Consider the following 15,961-nt stretch of genomic DNA (forward strand, 5'->3'; position numbering starts at 1 on the left):
GCTTACAGAACAGAATCAGCTGGCTGGCATCTTCACTGCTTCAATGTTTGTTTAAAGCTTAATAACTTTACACCATGTCGAGCAGGAAAATGAAAGAAGTCTGTATCTGCTGTTTTTGACAATAGGGCTGAGGGGTTTAACTGCTTAAAAATGTAGTCGTGTCCTTCAACTACTGTTTATTTCAGCGTTTTCCTGTCTTTTACAGATTTCATAAAACCATTCAAGTTTTATGCTCAGACCTCAGAAAGCAAAAAAAACACTAGCTCTGAGGGTTCCCGGTGTACCGGTCCTCCCAGCCCTTAAGACATTAAGACATGCTCAGATTGAATTACTTCTTTCTTGCATCCTCCTTTTTGCTTTTACTATGTGGCACTTTCACAGAGAAAGCGCCAAAAGTTTCTCCTTTGATCGACCAGCACTGCTTTTTACATCTGAGGTGTAGGAGGTAAATACACGCATTTCTTATTTGGATGGTTAGCCCGCGCATCACCAGGATAGCTTTCTCTCATAGCAGTATGGATGTGCATTGCAAATTAGACAAGGGTATAAATGTTGCTGTGCTTGGTATCATGTATGGTAAACGCTTATATCCATTTAAATGAGCAAAAAGCAGAGGCCGGTATCCACCTGCATGCTTCGTGCATAGTTTTTCCACATGGGGAGTGGTATGTGTGATGGGGCAATTCCTGTGTGTGTGTGGCAGGCGGGGTTGGAGTCAGTCTTGTCAGGCAAAATTACAAAAATGTGGAACACAGAGATTGGCTTTTAAATCCACAAGTGTCATCTTAGGTCAGACACAAAACACTCCAAAAAATGTAAAAGGGCCGCTTTAGCGCCACATACATCTGTGAGTGTGTCTGCTTAGGACTCAAGAAAATAAGAACAAAGGGGAAGAAAATTAATGGCATTTTTTTTATTTTTATTAATTTATTCCTCATTTATTACATGAAGATATTGTTTCAGTAAAACTGGTTAAAATCCATATGCTGAAAGTTAAGCATAAAGCTGCGCTCCATGGCTTCTTTGTTAAGCAAAGAGTGCAAATATCAAAAGGCACGCTGGCAGATACATGGATAAATTTTGCAAAAAGAAAATAAAGTCCTAAGCTTGTTCTTGTTAATCAACAACTTCAGTGTTTTCCTTCCTACACTGAGGTGCTTCCATAGTTAAGCTGAAGCCTGTCGATAATCCTCAGAGACCCAGAGCTTCTTTCTTCACGCCGCAACCCAACAGTGTATTTCCAGTTTCAACACACTCTGACACACATGGAGCTGAAGGAAAGAAAAGATTCACAAGTATTATTTTTTGCATCTAGTTATACCTTCTGTTTTAAACACACCATGGTGAACGTAACAGTTCCCTGCTGATTATGTATGTTACCGTTCTGAGCTTTAATCCATGATGCAGCCTTCATAGACAGAAGCTCCCACTCCTCCTTTGCATCCATCTTAAAAGCATGAAGCCAAATCAGAGCCAGAATGGAGGCCCACACTTCATTGTTGACCTAATGAAACAGAGACGAAACAGAAAACAGGATTATGCCATGCTGGCATGATATTGGATTGCAAGTTCTTTCAGGTATTGTATTAAAGCTGCATTATGTAACCTTTTTAGGAAACAAAAAAAAAAAGGAAGTTTTTTTTACATATTTGTTAAAACTGTCAATCCCATGTCAGTATGGGATGAGATAGATAATTTGTCAACGAAATAAAAATCAAGCTCCTTCCAATGCAACTACTGCAACCTGCAGAAGTGCACTGCTCCTGTTCGAAATCAGAGCCAGGAGGAAGATATTAGTGCTGTGGATCATACCCACCGCTCAAGTGGGCAGATGTGAGCAGCGAGTACACAGCGTTGATCGACAGTGCCAATATCTTTCTCCTGTCCCCGTTTGGTTGTTTTTGACCCAAAGCGGTGCAAAGCAATGGGAGGAGGCAGACATTCACAGATTATCTGTCTCACACTATGACATAGTAGCAATCATAGCCAATATGTAAAAACATTTAATACAAATTAAATTCTGCAGCTTTAAATCTCATCATTGTCACTTGTAAACTTTAATATTCCTTCTTTGTTATTACTGTACAAGAAAATAATGATACGTATGTTACTCTGTATTTTGCTGACCATTTTCGGTTTTAAATCTCATGTCATGGTGTGTGTTAAAGAGTTTAGTTTCATATGCTTGTTTAGTTGATCAACTCTCTCTGTTTACAGCTCAACATTAAAATATGTTGGTCGACTCGGTGGCCTCACAGGAACAAGGTTCTTGGTTCAAATCCCTGGAGACTTTCCGTGTAGAGTTTCTGTGTTCTCCATGAGGATTTTCTCTCTTGATACTCCAACAATGCAAATACATGGATGGTAAGATAAATGGCATCCAAAGTGGTTTTCAGGTATGAGTGTATGACTACATGTCTGTTTTTCCTGTATTTTACCCATTACCTCTGCAAACGATCTTAAACTTCCCTAAATGCAAACAACCATAAATATTAAGCAGATTTTGAAAATTGATGGATAGACTGCTGATTATTTCTCCTGCCAATAGTTTCACTTCCAATTTCCTTCATTTGGCAATGCTTCAAAGATGACGCCTTAAACTTAAGTATTCGTTCAGAACTCACCGGTGGTGGTTTTGCCTTTTCCACTTCCTCGCTGCTCTTTCCCAGCACAGCAGCCAGACTTCCATCAAGCATCCAGCAGCCAGACGCTTTCTGCAGGGACACCAGCTGCAGCAGAGGGTCTTTACTGGGTAGCACAACTTCTGGCTCATTGAATTCTACCCCAAAGTCTTCACTGTCATCATCGCAGTCAGCATAAAGGAAATTATCTGTGACAAAGAGAAAGCTTAATACAAGTCTAGGTCTTTGACTGGTGTCTGATAATGAAACTAAAGCTATTTTTATTACAGTTATTCTATAAATCCTATTCACAAGTAATTAGGAAAACAGATGATTGCAATATCATTACAGAGTATTGTGACAATACAAGTTACAACTAACCCACATTTTCAAGACACTATTCTTTCTTTTTCTTCATGGTCATGTCTACACCGCTGGGTGTTAGTATCTCAGCAACTAAAAACATACAGTACATCAAAAAGTAGATGCAGTTGACAGTGAAAGTCTACCAAACAGGCCAAATATATTATGGCCTAAAGGAAAAATAAAAAAAATCTATGGATTGCACCTAAAAAAAATAATATCCTATGAAATACTGCATCCTTTGTTATTGTGAAAATAAATACTCATTATGATTTGAACCTTACTTGTTGCGGACAGCCTAACTTATCTCACATGACTTGTCTCTCCAAAACTCTTAAGCAACAAGTCATGGGGGAAAAAGATGAAGTCATATCCCATTTTCAACTTGAGTAATTTTGTTACATCCCCTGTAGCTCTGCATCTAGAAGAAGTGTGTGTTTATAAGCCCTCCCCATTTTAATCACGGCCCTGCGGAGACTGCACTGGTAACGTTTTGAATAACATACGTCTAAATGTCTTGCATCAAAAATCTTTGTATTGGTTTTACAAGATCTCAGTGCTGCATTTGATGTAGTTGATTATCAAATCAAATTTTACTTGTATGGCACCTTTCAGCAACAAGGCAGTTCAATGCGCTTCACGTCATACAAAGTCACAGAACAAACACACAGTCAACAACTGAAACATTATATGTTGTGCAGGTCAGATTGTCGATTAATGTTTCATTGATTGTGTTTCAAAATGTTCTCTAAGTTGCCCCTAGCAACTACAAGTTACAACTAACCTACATATGTTTGCATTTTTATCTGTTCATAGTGTCTGTCTGTGTGGGGTTATGTGATTCACAACACCACACCGTCACCCACTGACCGCTGCAGATGGACGCCAGCCCCATCTATAACTATGCATGGGAAAACTGATGTAAACAATGGATGAATAGATGTAGTTATGAAAGTACACTTACCTGACTCTTGCATACCTCCACATATATCAGGAAGAGAATCTGCACATGATGAAGAAAAAAAAAAAGAGAATTAGAGGTAGACATTTAAAATAAAATAAATCAGTATACAAGGAAATTGCCTTGTATGCTTAAGTTCATGACACCAAACCCTAGAAAGTAGGGTCTAAGCAATAAATCAAAGAAGGCGCCTGAGATCTTATTTCAACAAGGTTTATGCCTGAAAGAGGGTCAATTATTATTATTATTTTTGTATGTTCTTCAAAAAGTTAAAAACAAGCCTAAAATCTTAAATGTTCAACTCTGAGCATCAAGAATAGACAATATAAGTTTGCCATACTTGCACAATATTTTGTGGTACTTATTGTGGCAACAATACAAGTGATAATAAAAAGTCATTTTGCAACCTCTTTGCTAGACTTTTCTAACCAACTGTATGGCTGTGATAACACATTACTGCAGTCAAAGCCCCACAAACAAATACTGGAATAAAAACATGCCAATTTCTAAGTAGGATTCCTTGAAACATCTCTGTTATATAAATTGTGTTTTATTCAATTGTTAAACTATATACAGTGTTGCATTCCATCTTATTTTTGAATTTATTGATACTGTCATTGAACCAACAGTGGAGAAAATAGCAAAAATAATCCTGGCAACAGAGTCATTTTTGGAGATTTTCAGATATTAATCGTAATTTGATCAATCAAAATTATCATCCCAGTTAAGAAATCTTTCACATCGATAAGTAAGCAAAAGCTGTTCACTGATTTTTCTGTACGGTGTGCTTGTCTGTAGATGTATACAGTTTTACAGTATTATCTGACATAAGCTCATAGAAAAACTGAGCAAACAGTAACAGGTTATGAAACATTTGGTTGGTGAACTTTGACTTGGTCTTTACAAAAAAAAAGTTACACTAAAAATAATCTATAAAGTCTACAACTTGATCATTCTTTTCTCATCTCAGTGTTAATTTATACAAGCTTACTTCGGTAATAACTTTTAGTTATCATTGATTGTAAAAGGTATCCAAGTATATAGCGACCATGTTTTTCAGTTGTAGTTTCAATGATTGATTGTTGATGAATCAGCTCTTTTTACTTACCTATAGCAGTCATACACGCCAGAGCTAGATCAGAATAAATAAAAAAGGAGTGAGATTGTGACATTTCATTCTAACAATTTCTTTCAGTCTAGGGTATTGAGGCCTTAATTTTATCTTTACCAAAACGATCTGACTAAATGTAAACTAAAATAACCTTTAAAGTTTAAATTTTCACTTTAAACAAATGACTATAAGGAAATCTGAGTGTGCAAGGTCATCTCAGTGTTAAAGTACATAAAGGTTTTTCAGTAAAATCTTTTAATAAATTTGTATCATGTGAACGACGGCGAGTAAAATACATGCTACTGATTTGAACAATATAATTAAAGCACATACTGTGGCTGTGCAGCAAATCATTGATTAACTTCTGTTCCATTTGTGTCAAATGTTATTCAAATTTTGTCGTAAATTATTGCTGATGGTAAATGCTGTCCAAGTATATAGTGAAAATGTTAAGTAACGGTGAGTTAGAGTTTTTACTTACACATAGGTGCACACGGAAAACTCATGCCTACATGGAGACACAGAGAGACATAAAAAAATAGAGTCCTAAGATTGAGACATTTCATTCCAATAATTTTATTTTTATTTTGTTGAACATGTCACTGAATACTATTTAGACACCTTCAGGATACAGTCAGAATATGCCGAGATTGAATCTCTAATGAAAAATGTAAAATTCACTTTACCTGCTTTAATCAACAGGTAAAATCAACACTTTTTTCACTTTATGTCATAAAATTCATACAAGTATTTTCAATTATTTATTCATTTATTTTTTTTTACATTAAACATTGTTTGGAATTGATTGAAAGACAAAATTAGTGAACAAAGAATAAGCTGATATATTAATTGTTACAATTATTTTATAATGCTTCTTACCAAAGAAAATAAAACTTAGTGCATAATAATTTCATAACCTGATACCTTAATTTTATCTTTACCAAAATTGTTAAGACAAAATGTAAAACAAATGTAGAATAATCTATATACTTAACTAAATATGGTTAAAATGAAAGTACACAAACTTGCTGCAGTATAATTTTTTAATAAATTAGTATCTCGTAAACAGCAATGAAAAGTACAATACATGCTATTGTGATTGTTTAACTTATCTCCCATTTGTGTGAAAATTTCTCCAAAATTTGTAGTAAATTATTATTGATGATAATTTACTACAATTATCATCAATAATAATTGATGGTAATTATTATTGATTACTTAAAAACACGAAGTAATCGTGTTTTTAAGTTGTAGCAGTTCCTCAGAGTTTTACTTACCAATAGATGCTGAAGCATAACAAGCTGTAGCCATGCTTCCCACTAGACCAGAAGAGATGAACATGTTTTAAAAAATAAAGGACAGAAAGACTATTACATTTTATTCCACAAATTGTTTTCAGAGGGTTGTGTTCTCACTTTTTGAATACACCAACAAATATTCAGACGAAGATTAAATCTGATGCTAAATGTACAGCTGGCCTGGTTTGCTCTTACTAACAACTTTGACAGCTTCAATACAAAAAAACTGCTGAAATTAGTTACAGCTTCTAAATTATTTCAGACTAAAATTCTATTAGTCCGTTACTAAATATATAAGCCACTGGAAACATCCTGGTGTGAATTTGGGATTTTTCCTAACTTGGCTCATGTTTTGTCCTTGTTCATGATGTAGAGAGTAAGATTCAATATAGATTATAAGTTGAATCATTGTAGTGGAAAAAAATAAAATCAGTATTTGAAATCAATAAAATAATTAAAAACATTGGAGAAAATACATGCTTCCCCCCCGATCAGTTTTTCTAAATGTAACCAGAAACGACCACAAATGTACATAGGAAGATTCAGTCCTAAGTAAAACATTTACATTAAAATTCATTTGAAATTAAGTTAATTTATTCACTTGGAATAGTAAAGAATTTGGTACTGCAGTGTCCAAACACAGTATGTGTTTAATATTATCAAACAAAGCCAAATCTTGTTGATCATAACTCATTTATAAAAACTAGTAAAGAGTGCAAAATATCCAAAGGGGTGAATACTTTTAATAAACACTGTGTTATGGGAGAAATTCTGCTTCTTCATCTGAATAATCTCAGACTGATCAAACAAGTTTAATGCCATCATATGAGTTCATATTTGCAATCAATAGGAAGTTTACTTACCACTTATACCCTATTCTAACTGGCTAATAATGATTATTTAAAAATAAAAATCACTCACTTCCATAGAAAGGTGTTGGGACATTTCTGTGCACCAGAGGTCCTTCAACGGACTTGCCACTGTCTTTGTGAACAGCTATGAAGGCAGTGAAAGAACTGCTCACTCCTGACTGGACACTGAGCTCCACCACCTTCTTCTTCATTTCTTCATTCTGTCCACTTTGTGTCCTCTCCTCTGACTCCAGGGAGCGAATCACAGTGCGAGCAGCCAGCCTGTGGACTGTTAATCTGCAGGCAGGAAGAAGAAAAATCTAAAGATGGAGTTCAATCTCTTTCAACATAAAGATCAACCCCTCTATCATATGTTTTTTTTGCATGCTTTCTGTAACATCCCCCTTTTTTCCTTTAGGGTACGGTTGGATTTCTGTCAAGATTGATTTTTCATTCATCATTGGAGTGAAACCAACATACATCAAATGTACAAATATAATTTCTCATTTATAAAGCAAAGAGTTGGGATCCTATCTAGACTTACATTTCCTCAGGCACCTTCTTTACTCTTCCAAAAGTATTTTGTAAACTAACCACATGGTCAATTTAGAAGCAGAGAAAGGGAGAAGTGAAGAAATTAAAACCAGCACCGTAGATTAAAAACATCCTCCACTATACAGCTGCACACTGGGTGAATCCTGACTATGAACACGACAAAACATCAGCTTCTTCGGACAACTCCTGATCACACCGAGTTTCCCCACCATAGCAATTCCGATACCCACAGAATTAATCTGCAAACATGATTGTCAGGTTTGACATGCCTGACCAGCAAGGTTTTACTTGACAGTAGCTCTAAAACAATGTTTCCCAACCCTGGTCCTCAAGGCACACTGACCTGCATGTTTTAGATGCCCCCCCTGCTTCAACACACCCCCTTCAGATGACTGCAATTCAGCAAAACCCTGTTAATCAGCCATCAATTGAAATCATGTGTGCTGAAGCAGGGGAACATCTAAAACATGCAGGTCAGTGTGCCCTGAGGACCAGGGTTGGGAAACACTGCTCTAAAAGACTGGACTTAAGCAGTCTGGTTGCCACCCAAATAGGCACCAATGAAATTCAGGCCACAGTTCATGAGAACTGCATCTGAAGTGGAAGCCCTGAAGATGTCCAACAACCCACGCTGCTCAGAGAGCAGTGGTGGAGAAAGTACTCAAAAAGTGTACTTAAGTAAAAGTACAAATACACAGACAAAAATGTACTCAAGTAAAAGTAAAACTACCACATTAACATTTGTACTTAAGTAAAAGTGAAAAAGTACTGGCTTTTAAAAATCCTTAAGTATTAAAAGTACTTGCTGAATCGCTAATACAATATCATTAAGTGAACCGGTCGTATTTAAATTTAATACATTAGAAATGTGCCATTTTAATGAACAATGCCACAGATAAAGCATGTTTTTATTATGTTCACTCTCTGTAACATAGTTTAGACTTAGATATTTGATTCTATGCATCATATTTTCAGGGATGGAAACATCTTGTCTCCTGTCCTAACTTAGCATGAACTTCACTTTTTTTGCCACTAGTGGCATTTATTTTTTTTTAAATCCAACAGAAAGGGGATGGAAAGAAGGTGGGTGGGGGAGGACATGCAACCAGGAGCCAGTAGCAGTTTTGTAGTCAAGACCACCTACCCATGACCACCACCCCGCGCTACGTGACACAAAAAAAAAAGTTTTACCTATCAAAATTGCTTCACAAATTGATCTGCAAGATCCACATTCCCATAAAATACCTAGATATTAAATACTTAGAACTGAAATAAATTTAATCAGTAAAGATCCGTCCAGAAGAATCGGATTGTTCCTGAATGTCATATTACTATATTGCACTTTTGTCACAGCGTTGTCCCATATATGCGACACCTCAGTCAACACCTCCACACAATAATTCAGCGCATGAGTGACAACTTTTTTTTCATTGCAGATGCAACATATGTGTCTCTGTACAGCTAGCTTTGCTAGCATCACGTCCACAGATCTTAGAGCTGTGGACGTGATGCTTAATACATTAGGAATGTATTAAGCTTAAAGAAAGGTTTCTTTAAGCTTTCCTTCCAAGTGACACTAAAAGTTGGACTAAGTCCCCACCGTCTGTGAAAGCGAAGCGCTGCTTATTTTACATGTCGCCATATCTTCTGAATTATGCGATTAGACAGAAGTCACGTTATTGCTTGGATTTTACAGCGCCACCTTAAGTCCCTGAACTTCACATTTTAACGGACAAAAAGCACAACGCGTCTTGGATGTAACGAGTAACGCGACAGTTTTGTAGAAATGTAGTGAAGTAGAAAGTACAGATACTTGCTGTAAAATGTAATGGAGTAAAAGTAGAAAGTACCATTATTAAATCTACTTAAGTAAAGTACAGATACATGGAAAATGTACTTAAGTACAGTAACAAAGTACTTATACTTCGTTACTTCCCACCACTGTCAGAGAGAACATGCAAACTCCATGCAGAAGGATCCCAGGATTGTCTTGCTGTGGTGCAACTGCACCATTGTGCAGCCCCTCTGCTAATAATATCCAGTTGACAATTCTTGACCCATACACCTTTGGCTGGAAATTTTCTAAAATGTCCTAAAATCTTGTTGATTACACAGGACACCGAGCCCCTCTAAAAAATAACTTGACACAAAGGGAACACTTTATATTGTAAAGCTTTTGAGCAACAAGGAAATATTAAAATACATGGCTTTCATGATAATCGTCTGACTTACACAATGCAACACAGTTGGTGCCTTAAAACAATGATCAAAGCCGTTTTACCCAGAGTCCTCTGCAGGTTTGAGATTGAAGTGCAGCTGGTTCTGAGAGGGATGGCCTGCCAGGCTGTACTTCACTGTCACACTGCCACCTGCTTCCTCTGAACTCTAAAAAAATTATTTGATTTGGAGGAAGAAATATATCTTTGGTACGTTTTAAATCTCACCAATGTAGTTTAGAATGATGCTTAAGGAGGAAACAGACAGAGGTGACCCTACCTGTCCAGTGAGCTGAGCATAAATCAGTGACCTTTGACCCTGAAAAATAGCTGTAATGGGTGGAGAGAGAACGGTGGCAGACACTCCCTTTGGTAAATCCCAGGAGATAGAAATGTCCTCCACAGCTGGCTGCAGTGCAAACCTGAGTGACTGCATCACCTGTGGTTCAAACAATAGTTGGAAAATTATTTACTTTTACTATAATCACATTTTCATGTGTTGGTGCATTTTTTACAGCTTTTTTTGTTGTTGTTTTTACTTTTGGTTGCATCCTGTCAGCCCCTGTGATGAACTGAGCGTGACCTCCGCCCTCTTTGGCTATCCCGTTGATAAGAGCAGAGCTGGCTCCTTCTCCAATCCCAAAAGAGAAACACCTACGATACAAGAGTTTGATTTCAAATTCACAATAACATCAGAACATGAACCAGACTGGAAATCTGTGTGTTTATGGTTTCACCTGTGGGAGCCTGCATTCTTCTTAACAAGATCAGTAACTTCTTTGGTGTTTCCCACCTCTCCGTCAGTGAAGACAAACAACTGAGGGGGGAATGTAAATGAGCTTTGGAGAAAACAAGTTTGTCTAACATTCCAGAAATGGGTGGAGCAGTAGGAGTTATTGTGGTGAACAACCACAGTATTCATTTTACATGGATGTGATAAACCTGATTTTTTGCTGATGCAACTCCTACAGTTGGTGCAATATCAGTGTGTATAGCTGACCTGTCGAGGATGTTTGGGAATGCAGGCTTGGCTGTAAATGTGTTTGAGAGGCTGAAGAATTTCTGTTCCTCCAAGATCATCCCCCATTTTCTCAACCTTTTTCAGAGCCTCCTCCATGGTCTTCTCACTGTACTCCACACTCGTACTGCCATTAAGAACAATACAATACTCCAAATAAAAAATTCATACTGAACAAAATAAAAAGAAACAAGAAACAACACTTTCACATGAACTCTTGAGTAGAAATTAAGGAAAGTTAGGGACTAGAAAATGTTTCCTCTTTTGAGTTGTGGTGGGTAAAAGAAAGAGATTACACTCACGGGAAAATGTGCTCAAAGGTGGATCCAAAACTGTAGATGTTGAAGTAGCAGCCCATTGGTAAACTCTTCAACAGGAGCAGCAGAGTGTCCTAAAGAAAGACAAAATGTTAGGAGCTGTAAGCGTTTCTTTACATTTTACATCAGGAGTGCCAATTACTTTATGACAAAGATTATGGCAGGTCATACTCTCCAACAATGAACTTTAATAAAGAAGGTCTGAACAGAGAAAGCAACTTGGATAAAAGTCAATAATACCAAGTGACTAAATTGCTAGATTTCTGGATTTGACAATGGTATGCAGTCTGATAACATTTTTGAGACAATTGTTTCAGTGTAGCAAAAGTCTGATTTTGTTCTTACCCTTCTTGGATAAACATTTAAATTGAAACATTATTTTAATTAGTCAAACCTAAGACATATTCAGTATTAAATAAAATGAACAGTCATCAACTCTACACAGAAATGTATGTCCCTCATGGACCAGATGAATTGCATTTAAGTGCTTTTGGGGTGACTGTTAAAGGGTTAAAACAAAATCAAACATTCCTTTAAAGTATGGATAAACACCTTTGCACTGCTAATGCGAGTTTCTTGCGGTGTGCTGTTATTCATGGGGCAGCCCATACTTCCTGATCGATCCACCAAGAACACAAACTCTCCACAGGCGGCGAGTGAGGACATCACTGATTGGGGGAACTCTGGGTAAAGGCTGACCATCACCACTGGATCACCCATCAGAGAGCCTGGGACATGTTGGAGATGGAAAAAGGAAAAAAAAAATATATAAACCTTCTGATACTCTAACATTTAATAATCAGTAACGCCTAAACTAATCTGTTCTCACCAGGTTTGGCAGAGGCCTGTCCTGCCTCCACCACAGCAGAGGGCTGGTGGGCATCTTTGTAATAAATCAGTAGCTCAACGTCTCTGTCAAACTTGTGTCCTGCACCCAATTTAACCTAGAGTTGAAAACAAGAAACAAGAAAACTGAAGTGATTTATCTGGTATGTAATAACTACATCCAGCAGTAACATCAGCTCTCTACCCACCGTGGCCTGAGTTTGATCAGCGTTGAGGTACTGAAGAGGCTCCAGAGAACAACTGGACTCTATTTTAGAGATTGGACGAGGAGAGGAGACCTGGGCAGAAAAGGACAGACTGTAGGGCACCAGAGAGGCTGGAACTGAGGTCACCTGGACACTGGGACCTTCACTACCTGGAAACAACATGAGAGAAAAATGGGAGTCACTTAGTTTGTAATTAAAATGTATATGAGTGCTTCCATCTATTGGCTGGTTTTCCTACCTTGAGGTTGGTATCGAGGGTTGAGCACAGCAGGCAGACAGAACCTCAGCCCATCATCAGCCTGCACAGCCAGCTCAGTGACGTACTCCAGCCTGATGGTGGCGCTCTCTCCTGGAGGCAGACTGCCCACTTTCAGAGAGAAGATATCTGGACTCTCGTCACTCTCCTCCAACAGGAAGGCCTGCTGACCGGAGCTCAGAGCATCATCATACTCCTCCTGAGCCTGCAGTCCACATGAAGCATGTCAGCAATGTTCACTTTACTGTGTTTCAGCTTCTTTATAGAGAAGACATCTTTGTTCCAGCTCACCTGCTGTTTCTCCTTCACCTCAGCTACAATGTGTGTTTCTCCAATCTGAGCACTGAAATGACACACAGCAGCATCTCCAGGCAGAGGGAAGACAAACACAGCCTCTAGAGGTTTGTCCTCCTTGTTCTCATAGTTCAGAGTGGAGACCAGAGTAGCTACATGGTCCTTCACCTCCAGCTGAGCATCAATGCTCTTCAGAGGAACTAAAGCAGCAAAACAAGGACATGAATAAACCATAGAAATATATCTTATTACACTTCACAGTTTCTGTGCTTAAAAGACTTTCTGAGAAGAAACCAAGTGTAGTTTGCTTTCAAACAGCTGAGTACCTGGTTCCTTCTTTTCAGTGAGCAGACCGCAGCAGTTCATCATTGTTCCTGTGAGGCAGACAACTTTGGGGGGAAATGGGTTAAAAAGCTTTAAAGTAGGCAGCTACTTTTTTGATATCACAAGCAAACAGAAAACATTTACAATTAATCAGGAAAAACTTAAACTTATAAAGGGGGCATGACAGTGAAGTATTGCATTTAAAAATCAGATTGAATTACTTTAAATAAATTAATCTTTTAAATGGTTGTGTTTTGTGGTACATGGAAGTATATGTTGAGATAGATATATATTATCATCTTTACACTTATATACCACATTATGGCATGGGAACATCAAAAAGCACCGCATAGTAGGATTGACAAGCAATTTCATTGCTAACTTCACAGTAAAGATCGTGGAACCAGTGGCGGAACAAGTCGGCGTCGCGGCTAATAACCGGGCCATTTATACCCAAAATAACAAAGCTCCTGAAAACATAATTTTATAAAATACCAATAAAAGTCACTCATATTTGACGTACAAATGCTCCAATCTACCTAGTTTACAATCTGTTTCTAAGTATCTGACTGATGACGATGTTGTGGATGGTTGGCGACGTGTTTTACCCAGAATACACTTGGAGACAATATCAGCAATCAACTTGTAAATCTGTATGTCATAAAGTTAAATGTAAGAATGAAAATTAAGCCACTCATATAGCAGAACGTTTTATTCAATATGTTACAACCACCATGTCACTAAAATAATTCGGTCTTGTAAAGTTATTAGCAACCATGAGTCAACAATGACTGGGGCAGCCTACTATATAATCTACTGGGGGACCATTCTGTTTTTTTTTTTATAATCTACATACACCATACTCAACAGGAAAGGGCCCACCTTCTCCAGCTCTCATCAGATGTGATACAGACTTGGATCTCTGAATTCATATTCTGCCTCTGTTCCGGTCTCCCTAGGCCCGGGCCGGGGTGGCCGCCGCCCCCCACCCCACCCATAGCTCCGCACCTGCATGAAACTGCGGCATTTTTACTTTGGGGTGTGTCACACAACGAGCATCTCATAAATCTCAGACTTTAAATGAATTTTGCGAAGTTAAACAACAGAAACAAATTTTAAGTGAGCAAAAATTAATAGTAAAGTTTTCTTAATTTGTTTGAGACATTGACCCTATCTAGATGTAGCTACCAAATAAATATTTTTATTTTAAAATAGTCAGTTAAAAATCTTCTCAAGAAAACGTACAAAGTTCAACCGGGTGTGTCAAAAGGTGGGCTTGACTGCATGCAAACCAAGTAACGTGGAAGACTTTCTTAGAAATGCGGTGACTCCATTGGATTTGCTTTTACGCCAAATCATAGCTGTTTTTGTTTGTGTTGGTCTAAGTGCTAGCAAGTGCGTCAGCTCAGATGAACTCAGAAAAGAAGAGAAGAAAGCTTACCAGTGAGGACAGACCCTTCTCTCGGAGAAATGCAGAATTTACTGCGCGTTAAGAGCTTCTGCTCAAACAAAACCAAAGCAGCTGTTCCTCTACCGGGAACGCTCGTTTTCCTCATGAGAGCGCACCGGGTGGGTGGAGCATTGACGGTAAAGCCCAGCCTCTTGCGTACGTAGCCTGCTATTTGCTTACAGTCTCTGCTGGTCCATTTTAAATGATTATGTTTTCATTTTGAGCACATTTATTTTTAGCTGTAACGTTTTTATTTCCTTACTCTTCATCAAACCGCACCTCTTTCCCTTTTAGTGTGTCATGGACACACAACAACCGATTCACATGAAATGACAAAGCATTCTAAATTATTTGATAACTATTATAAGTTAAAGTAAAGCATTGGAATTGAGCTCATGTTTTAGTTTTAAAGACAGTACTTCTGAAGTTCTTCAGGGTTTGTTTTTGAATGGAAAACCTATCTTTTTAAAAACCTTCCTTGAGTTGGCAAAACACACAAGAATTTCAATGTGCTTTTATTGCTTATCTGTGCAAATGGCAATAAATTATATCCTCTCCATCAGTTTTAATAAAATCTTCTTCAATCAATTGTATCAAGAGGCAGAAATATTGTGACATATATGACTGATTGTACTTTTTGTTTATTTATTTAGCATATCCTTAAAAATGGCAATGGCATTTTTTGTAATTAATGTAGTTATTTATATATTTGATAAGTACAAAGTTGCATTTCAAAGCAGCATGTCCATGTGAGAAAGGATCATTTATTTTCCTCTTCAGAATAAAAGTGTTAATTACTGCTGATCTACATCATGATTGGTACTGTATAAGCTGGCCTGCAAAACAACATTTAAATGTATTAAGTCGCATTGTTTTTTTTTAGCCAAAATTAAGGAGTTTTCTTCAATGTATAGTTTTACATAGTAATCACAATGCTGAAGTTTAAGTTGAAAAGAGAAACTATTGCTATTTTAGGTGTTCAAAAGTTAGTTTCTGTTCTTTTGTTCAGACTCTATAATACAAAAACAAAAACAAAAACTTGAAAAAACTTTAAAAAAAACTACAAAAACTTGAGTCAAGCTTTTGTGTGAATCACTACACAAACTGTTATTGCTTAACCACTGTTTCTGAGAAGTTCTTATATGTGTTGCAACCAAATACCAGCCCAGAGTGATTGGAATATATTCAATAGTTCCTCTACACTTTTTTGCATGTGTTAGTTTTTTTTTTTTTCTTTTTAGATTAAGGCCCAGGGATATGGATGACCACGCCAC

At 37.4% G+C, this 15,961-nt stretch overlaps 2 protein-coding genes across 2 annotated transcripts; both read right to left on the reverse strand.

Moving 5' to 3' along the window:
- Window positions 1-898: 898 nt before the first annotated feature.
- Window positions 899-7,410, reverse strand: LOC148155796 (von Willebrand factor A domain-containing protein 5A-like). Its single transcript, XM_088011787.1, has 8 exons — window positions 7,276-7,410; window positions 6,334-6,375; window positions 5,538-5,564; window positions 5,054-5,077; window positions 3,949-3,987; window positions 2,625-2,830; window positions 1,381-1,504; window positions 899-1,271 (listed from the first exon to the last, which is right to left on the reverse strand). Coding segments are annotated over exons 1-8 (543 nt in total). The 5' UTR covers window positions 7,277-7,410; the 3' UTR covers window positions 899-1,191.
- Window positions 7,411-10,037: 2,627 nt separating this feature from the next.
- Window positions 10,038-13,282, reverse strand: LOC106932112 (von Willebrand factor A domain-containing protein 5A-like). The gene is made up of 12 exons (XM_088012119.1): window positions 13,240-13,282; window positions 12,911-13,113; window positions 12,602-12,824; window positions 12,346-12,512; window positions 12,141-12,255; window positions 11,864-12,039; window positions 11,297-11,385; window positions 10,977-11,121; window positions 10,714-10,793; window positions 10,516-10,630; window positions 10,257-10,415; window positions 10,038-10,145 (listed from the first exon to the last, which is right to left on the reverse strand). Exons 1-12 carry the CDS (start codon window positions 13,280-13,282, stop codon window positions 10,038-10,040), a joined length of 1,623 nt encoding a protein of 540 aa, XP_087868245.1.
- Between the last annotated feature and the right edge of the window lie 2,679 nt (window positions 13,283-15,961).

Source organism: Poecilia mexicana, unplaced genomic scaffold (assembly GCF_051168715.1).
Source record: "Poecilia mexicana isolate PSO_F unplaced genomic scaffold, ASM5116871v1 scaffold_13, whole genome shotgun sequence".
NCBI lineage: Eukaryota > Metazoa > Chordata > Actinopteri > Cyprinodontiformes > Poeciliidae > Poecilia > Poecilia mexicana.